Source organism: Tachysurus fulvidraco, chromosome 5 (genome assembly GCF_022655615.1).
Source record: "Tachysurus fulvidraco isolate hzauxx_2018 chromosome 5, HZAU_PFXX_2.0, whole genome shotgun sequence".
Lineage (NCBI taxonomy): Eukaryota > Metazoa > Chordata > Actinopteri > Siluriformes > Bagridae > Tachysurus > Tachysurus fulvidraco.
In genome coordinates, this window is record NC_062522.1 from 19,851,450 (window position 1) to 19,870,699 (window position 19,250).

A 19,250-nucleotide genomic window follows, 5' to 3' on the forward strand; every position below is an offset into this window, starting at 1 on the left:
TGGATTTTTAGAGCTAATGATTATTTAGCAAGTTAATATGTGCTTCCTAAACAATCAACCGTAATGTGGCACTAATTTGAAAAGTAAAGGAGTTGCAGGGTGAGTGGAGCGGCTGGTTTGAATCAGCAGAGGCCTCAGCCTGGGTTCAGCTTTACTGCCTCCCCCTCTCGGTTTTAAACTGATCTGCGTGTTTGTGGAAGTGCGGCTGGCGGTCGGCTGCTTGGCCTGTGAGGCAGCGCTGTTTAATTGGCCTTTGTTGTGGTGAAAGTGGGGAGCTGTGGTCACATCTGTACAATGGTGATGGTGGCTGCCAACAAACACACATATATGCGTGCACACACGTATATATGCATGCACGCATATAGGAAACTGAGAAATAAGGTGAGTTCACAGAATTACATAAAGAGCCCGCTGGCAAACCATGGCTGGGGGTGTCGGAATGACTCAGTGTTTAAATACTCTGATATATTTCCTCTGTGTAAGGGGATTTTGAGAAGCATATAATTATCACATTTACAAAGGATAGCTTCTGAATAATAAGATGGTGCGATGTTGTAGAGTTTAGGAGTGTGGTGTGTAGGCTGCGAAAGAAAGAGAGGGAAAGACAGACAGAAAACCTGGCTTTGGGGTAACCACTTCTTGACTCCCCATATCCTTCACATTTTGGTTCAATTTGATTCAATCTTTATTTGTTCTGGCTCTCAAATATGCAGTGCTGCTTTTCATTCAGGATTTGACTCCTTTAATATACACATGATTCCTCTTATGTATATATCCTACACTTTTAGTATAATAACATGAAAATATTTAAACAAATGGTACCCCTTCTACTTCGCTTACCCCCCACCCCCCACCCTATTTCATCATTTTCTCATGTGGGACTGATTGAGCTTGCGGATTTAGCTTCATGAAAGATGGCTGTGGCTGAGTGGAGGCAACCCACTGCAGCTCAAATCTCCCCTTTCCCTAATGAGGCTAGGCACAGACACACACACGGGCAAAATGTTGGCAATTCTTAGTAATCTGCTTTCTACTGGGTTGTCGTGTTTTCCATCTATCCAACTCCTCTTCAACATATTGCTTCTCTCTTTTTTCACCATGTAAGTTCTCTTATGGGCTGCAAACTCATTAATTATTATAACATTAACACAGAGAGATTAAGGCAGTTGATGCATATATAAAAAAAACTAAAAAAAAAACCTAACAAAGAGAAAGAATAATAATAATAATAATAATAATAATAATAATAATAATAATAATAATAATAATAATAATAATGTACATGCTAGCTTTGTCAACCAAACACACAAAATAATATTTATATAAGTAATAAATGTTGTAATAGTTAACCATGTTATTGATATTTCCCATGTTTGAGATAGCAGCATTGTCAATAACAAATGAACTAGCTAGCTAACTACACTGTAAAACTTTTTAGAACAGCCAGATTAAAATCGCGAGTAAAGTCAACTTGAAGATAAGCTTTGTTTCAACTTGATGGTAGTCAAGACAACACGTTATTTTAAGCTAACTTATCACATTTGGCTTTTAGAAACTTAGGTTGAATTTAGAAAAAACTTTTTTACTATTGGAGTTAAAGACAAGAAATAAGTTGACTAGTTAATCAGGCTATAATGTATTATTTGTCTTAAGTCTGTCTGGCAAGATTACCTGTAATACTTGTTATTAGTTACGATTCATGCTGGATATTGTGTCTGACAAATGCTAAATGCATCTTTGTTAAATCCTCATCTGCTCTAGATAATACTTCACAATGGAAAGCTTTGAATTTTCCTCATAATGGAACAGTCCAAAAAATATTTACCCAACATTATTATTTACACTGTATATTGGATTTTCATTTAATTATATTAAATTTTTATTTTTTTATTTTAGTCATTTGTTTTAGGGTTAGCATAGTATTGGTCCAGCAGATGGTGCTGTTTTATAAAGTCATAAATTAAGTGTTACATACAGTACTCTTTAAAGAGATTTAGGACTTGTAGATACTTGGTGATTAATAAACGTTAGAGTGAATCTTTCTTTTCAGCTAGGCACAGATCTATATTAAGAATTTTTCTTTTCTCCACATCTCTTTCACAGCATTAGTCATGTCCTCTTGATCCTGATAATTGTCATATCACAAAGGGGTCTTTTTATGTTTATTAGCTTTAAAATTATTGCAACAGCAAACATGATCACCAACTATTCTTCCTGGTTGCACCAGTCTTTCAGTTTTCTGATGAAACACAGCACATTGGCATGTGCTGCTAGTTCAACAGCACTTCAAAATGTCAAAGCTTCACACATCGCCTGAGGCATTTAGTATTTCTTCAGCAGTAAACTGAAAACCTTTGTGCTCAAGTTATTTTGAGGGAAAAAGTGTATGTGTTATTTCAGTTTTCACACTGAAGGCATCAACAAGATCTTGAGAATTTGGTTTTATGGTCAATAGCCCATAATCCATCCTCTACTCAAGGACTTTGCAATAGTCCATAATGTGTAATCCATTTCACCATAAAAAGATTGTTCCTCTGTTGACAGTCTGTTTCTCAGGATTTGCAGTGTGAAGCAATTTGTCCTTCAAAAATGTTGTGCATTCTCCGGGGATGCAAATGCTATTTGGTGTCACCACTTAAACACCTTTGCTGTCGCAGACAAACTCTCTGAACGAATATGCATGCTCAAACAATTTAGTCTTGCCTTTGGGGAACATCTCTACACCCACTATATCTCTAGGCAGAATGATTGGCCCAGATTCTTTCTGCCTTTGATGTCTGTAAATTAGCTTAAGTCAATCTAAGCTTGAGTCAAACCTTTTAATGACCAACTCACAGATGGTGTTGTTCTGTTATAGTGCAGGTTGTTAAAGTCTGGGATCTTCATCTTTGTTCACTGCTATCAAAAAATAAAAAATAGAAATAATGGAAATAGTCTGTCTGATCATTTTATTTGCAAACCATTGTCTACATCCAGGAACTCTTTTAATATGTTTTGAATGTTCTTCTGTATCACTGACATAATTGATTCACAAAAACTGTTCACTCAATCTTTTTTAAATGTGCAGAATTTATTCTTAAATAAAATTCTTAATATTTATTAAAAAAATTAATGCTGGCAAAGAATTATATATAGCATATATGCGCAATCAATAGTACAGATATTTATAGTGTAAACATTTACAAGGGGTACAAGCCTGAAGAAGTATCACAAGGGAAGAACAGCTGGATGTACTTTATGCAATCAAGGGATATGCACATAATTATTAGTATTATTTTTTCTTTTCTATTGTTATTTTATTTCAGAACATCAACGTACCAATATTATCGATCTTTTAAAAAAATGTGATTGTCTACAAACCAAAAGTCCCATGTTTTAATTTGTTTAACAAATATAGGTGTAAATATTAGTAAATGAAAACTGATAGTGATTTCTTATCTCATATTTGCTGTTCCAATACTTTTCAGAGGGGACTATAAATTTATATTTTAGTACTAAATAACGTTTGGTTTAGATTTAAATCTTTAAAACGACTTACTTGATAAGTCAAATGATGAAAGATTTATACGGCAAACATAATTCTGGTGTGATGTCTGATGAATTCACTGTGGAGATATCAATATGAAAACCTGCGTACCTTTGTCTGTTTTAAAGGTTGCAGGGGTCTGAAACCAAATGACAGTGAAAGTAAAATTATTTTTAATATTGGCCCTTTTGGAAGTATGGGTAAAATATTATTCTTGTTATCTGGATAAATTACTGCTACAAGGTATAGTCCCACCTGGATAAAAACAGTTGGGAGTCTTGCCCTTGCTTCACTGAATTCTCTCAACTGTATATTTTTACCTTTAAAAATTGTTTTTGGAAACATAAGGGCTGTCCTGTGCTCAACCCAAAATGCTCATGCTGACCAAATAATCAATTTTCTACATTGATTGGTTCTTAAATCTTATACCACTTATAACACACTTTTCTGTGTGATATTTTATTTGAATGTAAAGATATGCTGAGATCAGTCATTACATTTTTATCTCATTTTTCCACAACTGAAGGTTAAGAGCCTTGCCCAGTGGCAGCAACTTGGTGGACTTGGGATTCAATCTCACAACCTTTCCATTAGGCGGCCCAACCTTAGCCATCAGACTACCACATCCAGGCACAAACAAACAATAAATATTCATAACAAACACACGCATGCTCTGAAACACGTTCTTTTTAGAATTGGCTAAAAAAACCATTGTGATTTGTGCATTGGAATTTCTGTGGCGTTAGTGGCAGGAATAGTGTAAAAGTTCAATTCTGTTTTGCTTGGTTCATCCAATCTGTTTAACCAGTCACCAAAGCATATAATAAACATATTGTGACAAGAAGCTAGACAACATTAGCTAAATAGCATTAGCTAATGTGAATGAATTTCTGAAAAAATTTGCTTTATATATCCTTTCATATTCACAGAGCATTTAATGCATGTAAGATTTGACAGACGTTCCTCCATTTTCATTAGTAAGAAGGTCAAAAGATTTGATATTTGATGTTAAATCAATAAATATGACAAATAGAGACTTTTTGAATAAGAGAAAGCAAATAAGATTTTATATGAAGTCATTATGCTTCACTTTAGTTGTTTTATTGTTGTTAGCATTCAGTAAGAGTCATATTGCTTTAACAGACTGAAAAACTACAGGGGATGACCTACTTTTTCATCCAAAACCAGTATATGCATGAGTATTCTAGAAAGTGCACTGTAAATGTGAACCAAGTTGATATTTTATGAAGGTCAGGCAAGTAGAATGACTATTAGATGTTGTGGCCATCCTCAAAACCAAGGCTGATAGGCCTTAGTAAGACATTGTGTATGGTTTAGCCAGAGAGTTCAGTCTGCAACTCCTTATTCTTGCGAACCTCTGTGGCATGTAACTCCTGGAAAAACACAGAAATCATGGTATAAATAATTTATACCATTTACCATTTGATTACAAATATGCCTATATCTCCTGATTCAGTTATGAAATTATGCTACTTCAGTTTGTGTTGATCTGGGCAAAAAAATTAGTAGAACTCGGGTCTAGACGAGGGATGAAGTTTTGGAACAATATCACACTAAAGAAAGTTATTAGCACTATGGGACTACTGCACCAACAGTTCATTTTAGCCAGGCTATTTTTAGTTTAGCTAGGCTAAGCAGCATGTTTTTTTTTTGGTGGGGAATAATCAAAGTCATTAGATTCGCATCCATTTAGCTTATTAAAAAGCTAAAAAGCATTTAAAAGTTTTTAGAATCAACACAGCTAACATATGCCTCATCTGACTGATGATCTTATTAAAGCTGCTATATGTGATTTTAAAATAAATAGAAATTGAACAAACACAGAGGAGAAGCTTACTTTTTCCCTCAGGCGTTGCTTTAGAGCAGTGAGATAGGCTGTGCGATTCTCATTGTTCACTTCCATTTTGTGATTGAGCTTCTCTTCTGCTAATCTGCTGTAGTTGTTATTAACCTCATGAGCCTTATTGAGAACCTTCCGCTCATGTTCACGCTTCTGTGACAGCTGCTTCAAAATCTGCTTCTCCAGATTCTGTAGCCAGAGCAAGATAGAAACAGAGATAAGTAGAATGAAAGATGACACATTAAAGAGCCAAAGGGAATGAAATACTCTTCTGTAAATGTCTTTGTAGGACGTAAGTAAGTCTACTCTTAAAAATGCTATATGAAATAAATGTAATTTATTTTTATTGAAAATAAAGCTCATTTAAACTGAGTTAGGTTTCATACTGTATAAGGTATGTGTAGGAAATTATTATAATTGTGATATTAATTGAATAGAATGTTGGTCAGTGGTGAATTCAAAGTTTACTGTCACTGCTATTTTTTATTATCAATGTCAAACATACTCTTCTTCTGTCCTCAGCAGCATCCATTTTTTTTTGCAGGTTTTCCAATGAGGGCTCCTTCTTGTGGGCTGCCAGATACAGGCTCTGAGGCTTGTCTGGTGACAGATCAGTGGGGCTATTCAGGATGATCTCAAAAGCCTGACCAGATGTTCGCTTATTCAGGGACTTTACCTCCATATCTACAAAGAGAAATAAACTACGCTATGTAACTCAACTTTATTATCTCAACTTGACAGTATACATTTATTTATATGGCAGCATATTCTTGCGGGTAGCACACTGATACTGTAGGGAAACATGTTCTAGTTGATTTAGTTTAGCTATAAATAAAAGTATTTATCCAAAGCAATGTTATAAATCAAAAGCACTTCGTACCTTCAAAATGGCTGATGGGTTGATGATGAGGCTGAGAATATAGGCAGGAGCAGATGAGAGACAGCATTGACATCTCCTTTAGCTTTTCAGTATAGGCTAAGAAAAAAGAGTGGTAAAAAATTCAAATACAAATTTTATTACAATAAAAATAGAATATAAACAATTCAGGTACAAATATAAAGAAAATGTAACAATATAAAGTGATTTAGTTATGGTGCACAAACATTTAATAGATATTTAAAGATAACAGCAGATAGAGAAGATGTTCATGAAAAGCACCAACATTGCTATGAAGTTGCTGAAGTAGTTCCCAATACCCAGTGGAAGAAACTTATTTCAACCTGTACTTGGGACCTTAATCATTTGGTCACTAACCACTAACTGAGCTCCGGATTCACCATAAAAGCCTAATACAGCACCTGCTACTAATGATATTTGTTATTCATAAGTGAGTGAAAATTACAAAACACACTCTTTTCCCCAGAGAGTCCTTAGCTTTGGAGGGGCAGAATTTCATCTTCATGTTAAGCAGTGAAATGCTTCGAAGCATGTCTTTGTTCCAATTTGCATGCAGCCAAGTGAATATCATCATGTGCAAATAACTGGGATGTCCTGGAATATCCCCAGTAGACATCAACATTCCCCAACACATGCTCAGCAAAGCTTGTATACGGCCTCCTCCTCCACCTAAAATACCAGTTTTGAGGAGACCTAAAAGACTTCGTCTATGACCTCTCATACTTCTCCAATGTCTGGACTTTTTCTTCTGCAGTTTCTGGTTCTCCTACACCTCTCAAATAAACCATTACTGCTCTCCTTGAGCATTATTTAGAAGCCCTCTTTTTTTTTTACTTGATGACTTCCCTCAGCTTTTTGCAACAGTCATAATCTATGAACATGATCCATTCAGTCTCAATCTCCTATTCCTCATTCCATGTAAGGTAGAAATCGTTTTTAGGTGAGAGTTCCATTTTCTCTTGCTAAAGCTTCTGCCAGATGGTCGATCCTGGTGTCTGATTACAGCCTGTGAAGTGTTTTGCACATACTGTACAGTCGTATGCAAAAGTTTGGGAACCCCTGACAATTTCCATGATTTTCATTTATAAATATTTGGGTTTGGATCAGCAATTTCATTTTGATCTATAAAATAACTGAAGGACACAGTAACATTTCAGTAGTGAAATGAGGTTTATTGGATTAACAGAAAATGTGCAATATACATCAAAACAATTATACAGGTGCATAAATTTGGGCACCCCAACAGAACAATCACCTCCTTTAGCAGAAATAACAGCCTCCTGATGCTTCCTATAGCCTGTAACAAGTAGCAAGTGTTTTTCTTGGAATGTTCTTTTGACGCCATGCACAACGCCCCTTGTTATGACCATATAACACAATCTTTGTTTCATCACTCCACAGCACCTTATTGAAGCTAGCTTGTCCAAGTGTGCGTTTCCATTATAAATGAAGCTGGCTTGTCCAAATGTGCGTTTGCATACCTCAATCCGTTTGTGGTGTGTGTGCAGAAAAGGCTTCTTTCGCATCACTCTCCCGTACACTTTCACCTTGTGCAAAGTGCGCTGAATTGATGTACGATGCACAGTGACACCATCTGCAGCAATTTGATGTTGTAGGTTTTTTGAGGTGGTCTGTGGGCTGTTTTTGACCGTTCTCACCATCCTTCGCCTTTGCCTCTCCAATATTTTACGTGGCCTGCCACTTCTGGCCTTAACAAGAATGGAAAGGGTGCCCAAATTTATGCACCTATCAAATTTCATTTTGATGCATATTGTACATTTTCTGTTAATCCGATAAACCTCATTTCACTACTAAAATATTACTGTGTCCTTCAGTTATTTGATAGATTGAAACACCCAAATATTTATAAATGAAAATCATGGAAATTGTCAGGGTTCCTAAACTTTTGCATACGAATGTACTGTACTTCTCATGACCATTTGAATTTCTTCTATGGTTTCTTTCCCATGTCCACAAACATGCTAGTAATTTTGCTGACTGCTCTAAATTACTTCTAGGTGTCCAAGTGTGTGCAAATATGTAATATAGGGTCCCATATAGGGTTCATTCTTGTCTTGAGCTCATCACTTCAGTACTGGCTTCAGTTGCAACAGAATGGACATAAGCAGTTACTGAAAACATTTCTGCCAATATGGGTGAAGGATATTTCTGGAACTGTGTGAGTCACGAGCAGGGTGGCGTGGGTTTGTTTGTGTCATTTATCATCAGCGAGCTGATGACTTTTCAGGATCCAAAATATTCCGAGTCTAATGTTTTTAATGAGCTGGGCTCTGATGCTATAAACAATTCCATTATTAACATCTTATTTACTATCCTTTTTGTTTGCTGATCGGTTGCAAGTGTCACTCAATGCCGGGTCACAGCTATAGAGACTTCTCTGGGTCCAAGATTTAATAAAAGCCTGTAAACTCTAATATCATATATGAAGAGCAGGTGCTGAATAAACTCAGAGATGGTCTTCCCTGAAGGAAGGCTGAGTGGGTGGTACTTCTGTAAGCCTGTTATTCAAGAACTGACATTTACAGTTTATTGACATATGATCTGAGAAAACTCCTGTTTCTTGACAAGACAAATAACACACACATTGCCCCAGGCATGCTGCCCTAGAAAACTGCAATGCAAACACAACACAATTAAGGACCCTACATATGTTTAGCTTTTATCATAACATTAGGTGTATATATATTTTTCACTGTCCATATAAATGTTGCTATTTCAGTGTTATCTAACATTTTATGTTCTGTGATAATATATCACCCTGCACAGCTTTTGAGAGATACCCTGTAAATTCATGGATGATGCAGATTCCCTGTTCATGAGTAAATATTGTTTTGGGCCCTACCTGATATGGTGCTATCCATCACGGTGCTGGGTTTGGTCAGATGGAGGACAGAAATATGGAGAAATGAGAAAGAATGCGAGCTGGAAAGGGAAGGTGACTGGGAGTTAAGTGATGTCGAGGTGCCTTTTGAGCTAGAGATGCAGCAAGAGACAGAAAGGGAGGGGAGATGAAGCAGAAGAAAAAAAGTGAGGGGAGGGGACCGGGTGCGCAGGAGGTAAGAGATCTGGTGAAGAAATTTGACAATGCAACGGCATTTTGTTGAAGGTGTGTGGGGAGGTATGAAGGGCTGTTGTCTAGGAAACAAAGGGCAGATTTTTCTGCTTATGCAACTGACAACAAAGAGTTTCTCTCTCTCTCTTTCTCTCTCTCTCTCTCTCTTTCAGACACACACACAACAGAAGAAAATCAGGTCAGGAATGTGGCATGACAAAATATAGTCGTGGGACAACGCATTTATTAAAGCATCTCAATGTTAAATACTTTGTGTTTTGTTCTGTTTAAAACAAATTCTTCATCATGATTGCTGTGGTGTGATGTGGCTTTCAGTGATGTTTATTGCTTTTATTAAACTTCCTGCAAGACTATGTGCAATAATGCATGTTACTGCTGCTGGAAAATGATTTGAACTAAAACAAGAAAACGATACAGTCCTCTTACACAACTCATGAGCAAGATCAGTTTTGAAGTATGGCTGGTGTCACATTGATCACATTGAAGGTGCTAAAATCTAGCCCAGGACAGCTTTTTCAACTTTAGCTTAAATATTCCATATAAGCTAAAGTTTAAATGTGTTATTGTTATACACACACACACACAAAGCAAAAGTCCACAATACCTCACGTTAGTGATTATTCATAAGGCTTAATTGCTGTGGTGAAGGATGTGCCTGTACATCTGTCAGTGTTTCACAAATGAAAGAACCAAAATGTTGCCTTTTATTAACACTTTAAAGGAAGTAGGCAGGAGAAGAACTGCACCCAGGGAAGGAGAGGGGAAAAGAAATGTCGACTCACATCACTGGGAGTTGGACAATCCAGGAAGGAGTGAGTTTGATGTTAGGTTTGATGGGAAATTCACACAGACAGAAAGATAAACACTCACATGGGACTGTGTAAGATAATATTCAAAAAATTAATCAAATTAGACACAGCCACTGATTGACACTAGATGTCTGGGTTTAGGCTTACACTTGATCCTGGAACGTGAATCAATAGAAGATGTAACAAAAACGTATGCAGTTCCTGCATCCCCTGATGTCTGAAAGAACCAGATATCTCTGAGGCTTTATTTACTTTCAACAATGGTTTATTATAGAATTCATTACAGAAGTTAAAAATATCTGATCTGATAGGATTCCAAAATGAAGAAGAAACTAAGTTGCTGAGCAAAAACTACTTGTATGTTCAATGAAGAATGTCTAGATTATTTTGATAATACTTTAGTCTTAAAAAACAGACACCCCCACCCCCTCCCTTAGGACAGTGAACTTTGCACCAAGATAAGCATCTGCTTTACAACAGAATTCACTGTCAAAGCAAATTGTCCATCGTTTAATTTGTACTTTTAAAAAACATATTAACATCAATGTACAGTGTTGTCATTTTACACATGAGCACATTTCTGTCCATAGCTGGTGCTTTAGTGTAAGAGAAGAAGCTGGGATAAATGCAACCACTGCAATAAAATCCAACTGGACTGATTTCTTACAGAACAAATCAGGACGCGCACACACACACACACACACACACACACACACACACACACACACACACACACACACACACACACACACACACACACTAAACACGGGTTTATGTAATGTCTTTTTGTCGAGGTGGACGATGAATGTTTCGAACCACACACTTCACCATCCATTCAATTCCTTCGTTTACCCCTTGACTGAAAAAAGAAGGATAAGCATATAAGTAACTACAGTAATAACAGAAGAGTTTTATTATTACACAGGACCATACATGTGTGAAATATAAACTACCTGCTTGATATTCATTTTTTAAATAAAAGCTTTCCTTTTTAGAAATTAAGAGGGGAGATTGGTTCTATTTTTATAGCCACAACTAAATAATAAAAGAGAGAGAGAGAGAGAGAGAGAGAGAGAGACAGAGAGAGAAGAGAGAGAGAGAGAGAGAGAGAGAGAGAGAGAGAGAGAGAGAGAGAGAGAGAGAGAGAGAGAGAGACTTACCCTGTGAGAGCAGTACAAGGCTGGACCAGACAGTCCCGTTTACCAACTTTGGGTGCACAATCACTGAATGCAGTCTTAATATCAGATACAGATAAACAGTTCTAAGGGTAAAAAAAAGGTAAAAAAAAATGTCAAGCCTACTTTATTACCAGATTATAGAACATAGGCTGCCAAATGCCTTAAATGTCACAGCAACAATGTGTTCATGCAAGAGGTTACAAGTCCGTATAGTGCCATGACTTACAGCTATCATTTATCCATTCATCCATATAAAGAAAAACACTTTGATAAAAAAAAATAAAAAAACTCAACAATGTTTGAAGGATTTAAGTTGAAAACAGAGCCCCATCTAGTGACTACAATCAAAATAAGTCATTGGAGTGGAACATGCTTACACAAAAACCTGTATATGAATACGTACTTCTACGTCTTGTTTATTTGCAAGAACCAGAAGAGGAACACCTTCAAGAGCTTCACTACTTATCATCTTCTCTTTTATGGGGGTGGGTGGGGTTGGGGGAGGAAATCAGAAGCAAGAAAGTCATTAATAAAGATAGAAAAATTCTTACCAAAAAAAAAGTTTATAGTGCAAGCAATAAACATGAACATAAATGCCATATCCACCAATTTACTTTACCTGTTGGACATGAGAGATAGAGATAATAAAGGTTAAGTTTATAAAACATGTGTAGCCAAAAATGGTAACTAGCCAACACTGATAGTGATCACCTAAAAATGCAAGCATCAGGATGCCAATGGCACTGATTTGAGCTATTATGCAGAAAGGCCTGAATAATGCACCTTTATTACAGACTTCACACTCACCAAAGGCGTCCTTTGACTCGGTCAGACGCTCTTCATCAGTGGAGTCAATTACATAGATAACTCCATGAGATTCTGCATAGTACTAAGAAGAAAATAGAAAATAAGACAGATTGATAACGGTGAGCCATGGGACAAAAATGCACTTACTTTTATTCTGTAAGCACAAAACAGATAAATTCAGTGAGTTCTGTCTAGGTACCAGCTGCCAAAACCTTTTCAAAAAGGTACCTTTTTGCCAAATTGGTAGACCATCTTCACCAACAAAGAAGTTACGCTAAGTTGACGCAGAAATTTGCTTTATAGGTTCCCTGACTTTTGTGTTTACAACCTAGTTAGGCAGCATGGTCACATCACAGCTCCACTCCTCTGGTCTGAGCCTGAGCTCAGTGTTTGCTCATGTTCTCCCTGTGTTGTTTACCCTGTGTTCAAGTACTCGGGTTTCTGCCCATCCTTAAAACACACTAGTAGGAGGTTGACCGTTCTTCAGTGCACTTGATCATGTCGGTGGCTGGTGTAGGAGCAGGTTTTCACTCCTATTAAAACAGAAGCCACACCGTAATCTAATGAATGCCAAACTACACTGATTAAACAGGTTTGTCTCCTGCTTGATTGGCATTAAAACCTGCACCAACACCAGATCTCTGTGTATAAAATTGGATACCTCTGGAGTAGCATCAGAATCAGGGGGTAAATCCCTGTCTGATGCTCAGTGCTCCTGGAATAAGTTCCAGATCCACCACAACACTGACCAGGATAAAACAGTCAACGAATAAGAAAATGAATTAATCAATAGATAAAAACAGCTGTAATTATTCACAACCTGATGTTTTTGGCTAAAGACGGTCCTCCAGTTTGACCAGCTCACTGTGTTTCGGCAGTCGGGAGCTTGTCAAAGCTGGATGATTTCAGCAGGCAGGTACAGAAACGTGGCTCAAATGAGTGTCAACGTGGAGAAATAAATAACACTTACTTTGTCCCATAGTGACTGCAATTCTTCTTGTCCTCCAAGATCCCAAAACATGAGCCGTGCATTCCCCACATCTATAGTGCCAACTGTACAGCAGAGACATGCACAATGTCATCTATATGCTGTGGGGTTAATATCCCTAAACATTGTAAAACACTAAAAAAATCCACTTACTATTCAAACCGACCGTGGTGGTGATTTTGGAAAGGCTCATTCCTTTGTAGTTCTTGCTAAATTTCGTTTTTGTTTGCTCCAGAAACGTCTAGAGGAACCACAAGCCAAGTAAATATTCCTCAGAGACCAAACACAAACCGATACAGTCAGATTAACATGTACACAAATAAAGCCGGATAAGAAACCATACCGTTTTACCAGCATTATCCAGTCCAAGAATCAAAACGCAGAATTCGTCTTTTTGAAACATGTATTTGTAAAGACCCGACAACAAGGTGTACATCCTGAAATGTATAACAAAGTGACTTTTCCTTCGAGGCTCACGTCACGTTAGCAACATTAATTTGTTGGAAACAAACTATCATGCTAGCTTCGTTCACAAGAGTGTCTACACGAGCTATGTATTACTAGCTAAAGAGTACCAGAGTCGATTCATAAATAATAATCCTGAAACATATCAGTGTTTATGAAACTGTCCTCACTAAAGTAGCTTAACACTTCCGCTATGAAACCTTTACCGTGAGGCATTGTGGGAATTGTAGTTTTGTTCTTTCGTCTGTGGCCTTATTAGCAGTGAATGAACAAAGAGCAGAGATGTGAAAGCCACCTACTGCTCTGGCGTATAAAAGGACATTTATACAGAAAATACATTCTTTACTGAAGACTGCTGACACTAAGGCTGATGACTGCAAGACAATATTTCTTCTTTTACAAGTTCCAGATGTAATACTTAAACCCTTCATGCCTTTCATAAAATTATTATTATTATTATTATTATTATTATTATTATTATTATTAGTAGTAGTAGTAGTAGTAGTAGTGGTAGTAGTAGTAGTAGTAGTAGTAGTAGTAGTAGTAGTATTATTATTATATTTTTTTATTATTATTATTTTTTTTTGCAAACCATCTTTATGAAAGTAAAGGTGTGAAAAAAATATGCAAACATAAATGATCAAACATATCATTCAAATGTTTTTCATTTGTGACAAAAGGGTAACAACATTTGGAAGAAAACCTTATCCTGTGTGATGTACAGGTATATCTAATTTTGTACAACAAAGGCAGCTTGTCAGTATCCAGTCAAGCAAGCAAAGACGAGAAAATTACTTGGTGAGAGATTTACCACTAACTTGTGGTATGGCATCTGTATTTTGGCCTTGAAGGTCTTCTTTCAAGGGTTTATTGTGATATCTTTACCCCTGCCATGTGTAGGTTGCTGGTCATGCCACTGACTGTTGTTTCTGTTTTTTTCTTTACAGCATTCACAATGTTTCTAGTGTTTTATTTGGCCAGCTTGTTAGATTTCTAGTTTTTGGTACACTAGTGGATTCTCTCTTTTTCAGGACACTCCAAATTATTTTACTGGCCATACCTAAAGTTTGTTCAATGACTCCAATTGGTTTTCCCAACATTAGACAGTCATAGCAATTTTAATCAATCAATCTAACAGAGAACGCCTGAGCAAGAAAAAAACCCTGTCAGTCCCGTGTTCCAATATTTTTGATAAAATGGGTGTTTTCAATGGTGCCATGTTTTAAATCGTTTCTACAGTTCTATTTTCTAAAAATTCCATTTCTGCTTTCAAACTGAAACACTATCAGTATATAACAAAAACAACAGAATCAGAATCAGAATCAGAAAGATCTTTATTGCCAAGTATGTTTTCACATACGAGGAATTTGTTCTAGTACAGAAGCTCCACAGTGTAAACAGAATGGCATTAATAAGACATGAACATATATAATATAGACAGTTGTATGTACAGTGGAAAAATGTGCAAATTGAAATATAAATGTGCAAATTGAAATATAAATAAGTAAGTTTGTGTTTTAAGTAAATAATGTAAGAATAGAGTTGTGTGTTCAGTGTATGTCAAGTGTTCATCAGATGGATTGCCTGAGGGAAGAAACAGTTCCTATGTCTGGTCGTTCTGGTGCTCAGGGCTCTGTAGCGTCGACCAGATGGCAACAGTTTGAAGAGTGAGTTTGCTGGGTGTGAGGGGTCAAGAGTGATTGTCTTTGCCCTTTTGCTCACTCTGGAGAAGTACAGGTCTTGGAGAGTGGGGAGAGTTGTGCCAATGGTTCACTCAGCAGTCCGGACTACCCTCTGTAGTCTTCTGAGGTTGGATTTGGTAGCTGAGCTGAATCAAACAGTAATTGAAGTGCAGAGGATGGATTTGATGATGGCAGTGTAGAACTGTTTCAGCAGATCCTGTGGCAGGGTTTAACTAAGGAGTGGGGATATGGATGTATATATTGTATTTGTATGTATATGTGTATGTATTGGTGTATGTATATGTGTGTATGTATGTAAGCATGTATATATATATATATATATATATATATATATATATATATATATATATATATATATATATATATATGTATGTATGTATGTATGTGTGTGTGTGTATGTATATGTACGTGTATGTATATATATATATATATATATATATATATATATATATATATATATATATATATATATATATGTACATGTGTATTTGTGTGTGTGTATGTATGCATGTATGTATGTATGCATAGATGTGTAGGTGGGTGTATGTGCATACTATTGTACACATGTATATGTATGTGTATACATTTTTTGTGAAAAATTGTCTATTTCTTTATTGACTATTTTTCTGTGGTCTTTTGTGTAAATGTGGGGTGGTTTTCATGTTGTTTTTGAGCATGTATGCTGGTGTGGAGCTGCTTCTTCCATTGCAGTGGTTTTTCATTGTATTGTTCTTCTATGAACGTGTTCTTTTTATTGAGTAAAGGGTGGGGTTATTAGGCTTGTTTAGACCCAATTAAGTTAATTGATATCACAGGGTGGGTCAGTTGATTGCAAGGCCTATATATCCCCCCCTTTTTGACAAATGTGCTTCATTTGCCTGAAGAAGACCCAACAGGGTCGAAACGTTGCTCTTTTAATTAATTAATAAAGATGGGAGTTTAAAAAGTGTTGCGGACATTACAAATTTTTTTACTTTAAGGGTTTAACTTCCTCAGTTGGCGCTTCTGAGCCTTTTTCACAATGGAGTCTATGTGAATGTCCCACTTCAGGTCCTGGGAGATTGTGGTTCCCAGGAATCTGAATGACTCCATTGCTGTAACAATGCTGTCCATGATGGTGAGTGGGGGGAGAGCAGGGGGGTTTCTCTTGAAGTCCACGATCATCTCCACTCTCTTGATCGTGTTCAGCTCCAGGTTGTTAAGATTGCACCAGACAGCCAGCTGTTCAACCTCCAGTCTGTAAGCAGACTCGTCACTGTCCTGGATGAGGCCGATCAGTGTGGTGTTGTCTGCAAACTTTAGGAGCTTGACAGAGGGAACATTAGAGGTGCAGTCGTTTGTGTACAGGGAGAAGAGCAGTGGGGAGAGGACACAACCCTGAGGAGCGCCAGTGCTGATGGTGCGGATGCTGGATTTTAGTTTTATCAGTCGCACTAGCTGCTGCCTGTCTGTTAGAAAGCTGGTGATCCACTGACCGACAAAGGAGGGCACGGAGAGCTGGGTTAATTTGGGCTGGAGGAGTGATGGGATGATGGTGTTAAAAGCAGAGCTGAAGTCCACAAACAGGATCCTCGCATAAGTCCCTGGTCTGTCCAGATGCTGCAGAACATAATGCAGTCCCATGTTGACTGCATCATTCACAGACCGGTTTGCTCTGTAGGCAAACTGCAGAGGGTCCAGTAATGTCTTTCAGATAAGCCAAAACCTTGCTGTTTCAGTATTTTTAGATGAGAATGAGAAACTCGAAGGAACATAGCAACTAATAAAAACATTGGCATACATATTTTATTTTATTCTGGTTCTTAAGAATGTATATTTACAAACTTAATGTCTTATATAAACTTAATGTCATTTTAAGTGGGAATGACACATGCCTATTCCATTTGTTATTCTAATCAATTGTTGATTGTCTACAGTACAGTATATTTAATACAAAAAACTGTCAACTGGAAAAAAAGTAAAGTGATACTGTACAAATTTTTTTTTTGTCTGACTGCAACCAGCTACAGATATTAATGAATTATTCATGGAATTGCTCACATTAGTTTATACATATTTACATTCATTACAAAAAACAAATCTGTATGAATCTGGCCCTTAAAGAAGTGGTAGCTCTTTAAAGATACAGTAGCTTATGTGAAAAGAGAAATTATTTAATAAAATATGAAAATCTTGTAAACTTGTTCAGGTTCTACAGCTTCTACAGCTCATACTATAGATTGTTTATAGATTTGCTAAACCTCAGCCTTTCCACAGTCTATCAAGTTACCAAATAATCTAGTATTCTGTGTTTTTTATACTACTGCATATAACCTGTGAGGTTTCAGATGTTAGTTTTACCTCAGGAGCACCTCAGCTTTTTCCTGGGTGTTGACTGAAGTGGTATACTGTATGTACTGTAAGTGATTGAGGAGGTGTCTTTTTCTTGGTCGGTTGTCCAGTGTGTAGTATTACTTCAGCATGTTTAGTGATTCTTCCTCCATCATTAGCGTTAATTTTACTTTATTCTGGTGATAAGTGTATGTTAATTAGCTCTCTGACAGAGAAGATCTCAGCTTTAGAGGTGCACATCCAGACACTAGAGAGGGATAGCGATAGTTGTGTAGTTTCTGTGGGAGAAAATCTGGATGCCTTAGGTGGAGTTAGTAACCCTCCAACCCTGGCATTAGAGCCCTCACAGCGGGGCGAATGGGTGACGACTCGGCAGCAAAGTCGCAAAGCCAAAGCTAACCGTAAGGCTTGCCCATGGGAGCACCACTTCTCTCCGCTTCTCATGTCTAACAGGTTTGCTCTCCTCAGTGAAACACCTGCTGAGAAACCTGAGAGCTCTGGTTATAGGAGACTCCATCTTAAGGCATGTGAAATTAGCTTGGCCTTTACGGGCTCCAGCAGGACTGGTTAGGTGTATTCCGGGAGCCAGGGTGCAGGACATCTTAGCGTCTTAGGCAAGCATAGGTACTCAAAGGTAGTTTTCCATGTAGGAGCTAACGATATACGCCTTTGTCAGTCAGAGATTACCAAGAGTAATATTGTAGAGGTGTGTAAATTAGCAAAGGTGATGTCTGATGCTGTAGTATGCTCTGGCCCATCCCAATGCGGCTTGGCGATGTAGCTTACAGCAGGTTATGGTCATTGAACTGCTGGATGACCAGGTGGTGCTCCAGCACCTTTGATCTGAAGCTAGGATTGTTAAATATAAGATCTCTTGCATCCAAAGCACTTATGGCTAATGAATTGATTACTGATCAGAAGTTTAGTGTTCTGAGTTAAACAGATATATTGGTTAAACAGAACGAGTTTATCGCATTACCCGAAGCTTGTCCCCCAGATTATAGTTATATACATCAGACAGGCAGGGGAGGAGGTGTCGCAGTTATTCATGATGATAAGATTGATGTCAAGCAAGAATCTAGACACATGTTTTACTCTTTCGAAGTACTAACATATAGGTAGCCACAAAAAAATAAGCCTACTGAAGAGAGATTTACCAACAGTCTTCCAGAATTATTATCCATGATTGGATCGCCATCTGACTCGACAGAACTTGATCAGGTGACTGACTATTTAGAGTCAATGTTTTTCTTCACCCTTGTTAATACCAGGGATTGATCTGCATGGTCAGCCAGTCTCTCATGGGATTGTTGTGTATGAAGCCACCTGGAGACTGTCATGCCTTCCTTTGAACCAATGTTGTGTCAGTCAGCTGTATGGTCTGGTCTTGATCAGCAATCAGGTCTGTGCTGAACTCAGAGTTTACAATAACCCCTTAGTTATTATAAACTGTTGTAGAAAGGATATTATTTACATTTACACTATTTATTATAGAGTGTCATCCAAATGAGGATGTGTTCCCTTCTGAGCCTGGTTCCTCTCGAGGTTTTTTACTCGTATCATCTCAGGGAGTTTTTCCTTGACGCCGTA

General features: G+C 37.3%; 2 protein-coding genes across 2 annotated transcripts; both read right to left on the reverse strand.

Moving 5' to 3' along the window:
* Positions 1-3,118: 3,118 nt before the first annotated feature.
* stmn3 (stathmin-like 3) lies at positions 3,119-10,776 on the reverse strand. Its single transcript, XM_027147430.2, is given in 7 exon segments — positions 3,119-4,920; positions 5,385-5,576; positions 5,893-6,071; positions 6,268-6,363; positions 9,149-9,329; positions 9,332-9,441; positions 10,755-10,776. Coding segments are annotated over 7 exon segments (840 nt in total). The 3' UTR covers positions 3,119-4,860.
* Positions 10,436-13,849, reverse strand: arfrp1 (ADP-ribosylation factor related protein 1). Its single transcript, XM_027147429.2, has 7 exons — positions 13,505-13,849; positions 13,315-13,402; positions 13,144-13,226; positions 12,174-12,255; positions 11,770-11,840; positions 11,349-11,449; positions 10,436-11,047 (listed from the first exon to the last, which is right to left on the reverse strand). The coding sequence occupies exons 1-7, from the start codon at positions 13,595-13,597 to the stop codon at positions 10,960-10,962; spliced, it is 606 nt and encodes a 201-aa protein (XP_027003230.1). The 5' UTR covers positions 13,598-13,849; the 3' UTR covers positions 10,436-10,959.
* Between the last annotated feature and the right edge of the window lie 5,401 nt (positions 13,850-19,250).

Coding starts and splice junctions, on each gene's coding strand:
- arfrp1 (XM_027147429.2), bottom strand. CDS start 13,597: ATGTACACCTTGTTGTCGGGTCTTTACAAATACATGTTTCAAAAAGAC. Junction 12,256..13,143: donor TGCAGTCACTATGGGACAAA/GTAAGTGTTATT, acceptor TTTTCTTCTTAG/TACTATGCAGAATCTCATGG. Junction 11,841..12,173: donor CGAGTCAAAGGACGCCTTTG/GTGAGTGTGAAG, acceptor CCCCCATAAAAG/AGAAGATGATAAGTAGTGAA.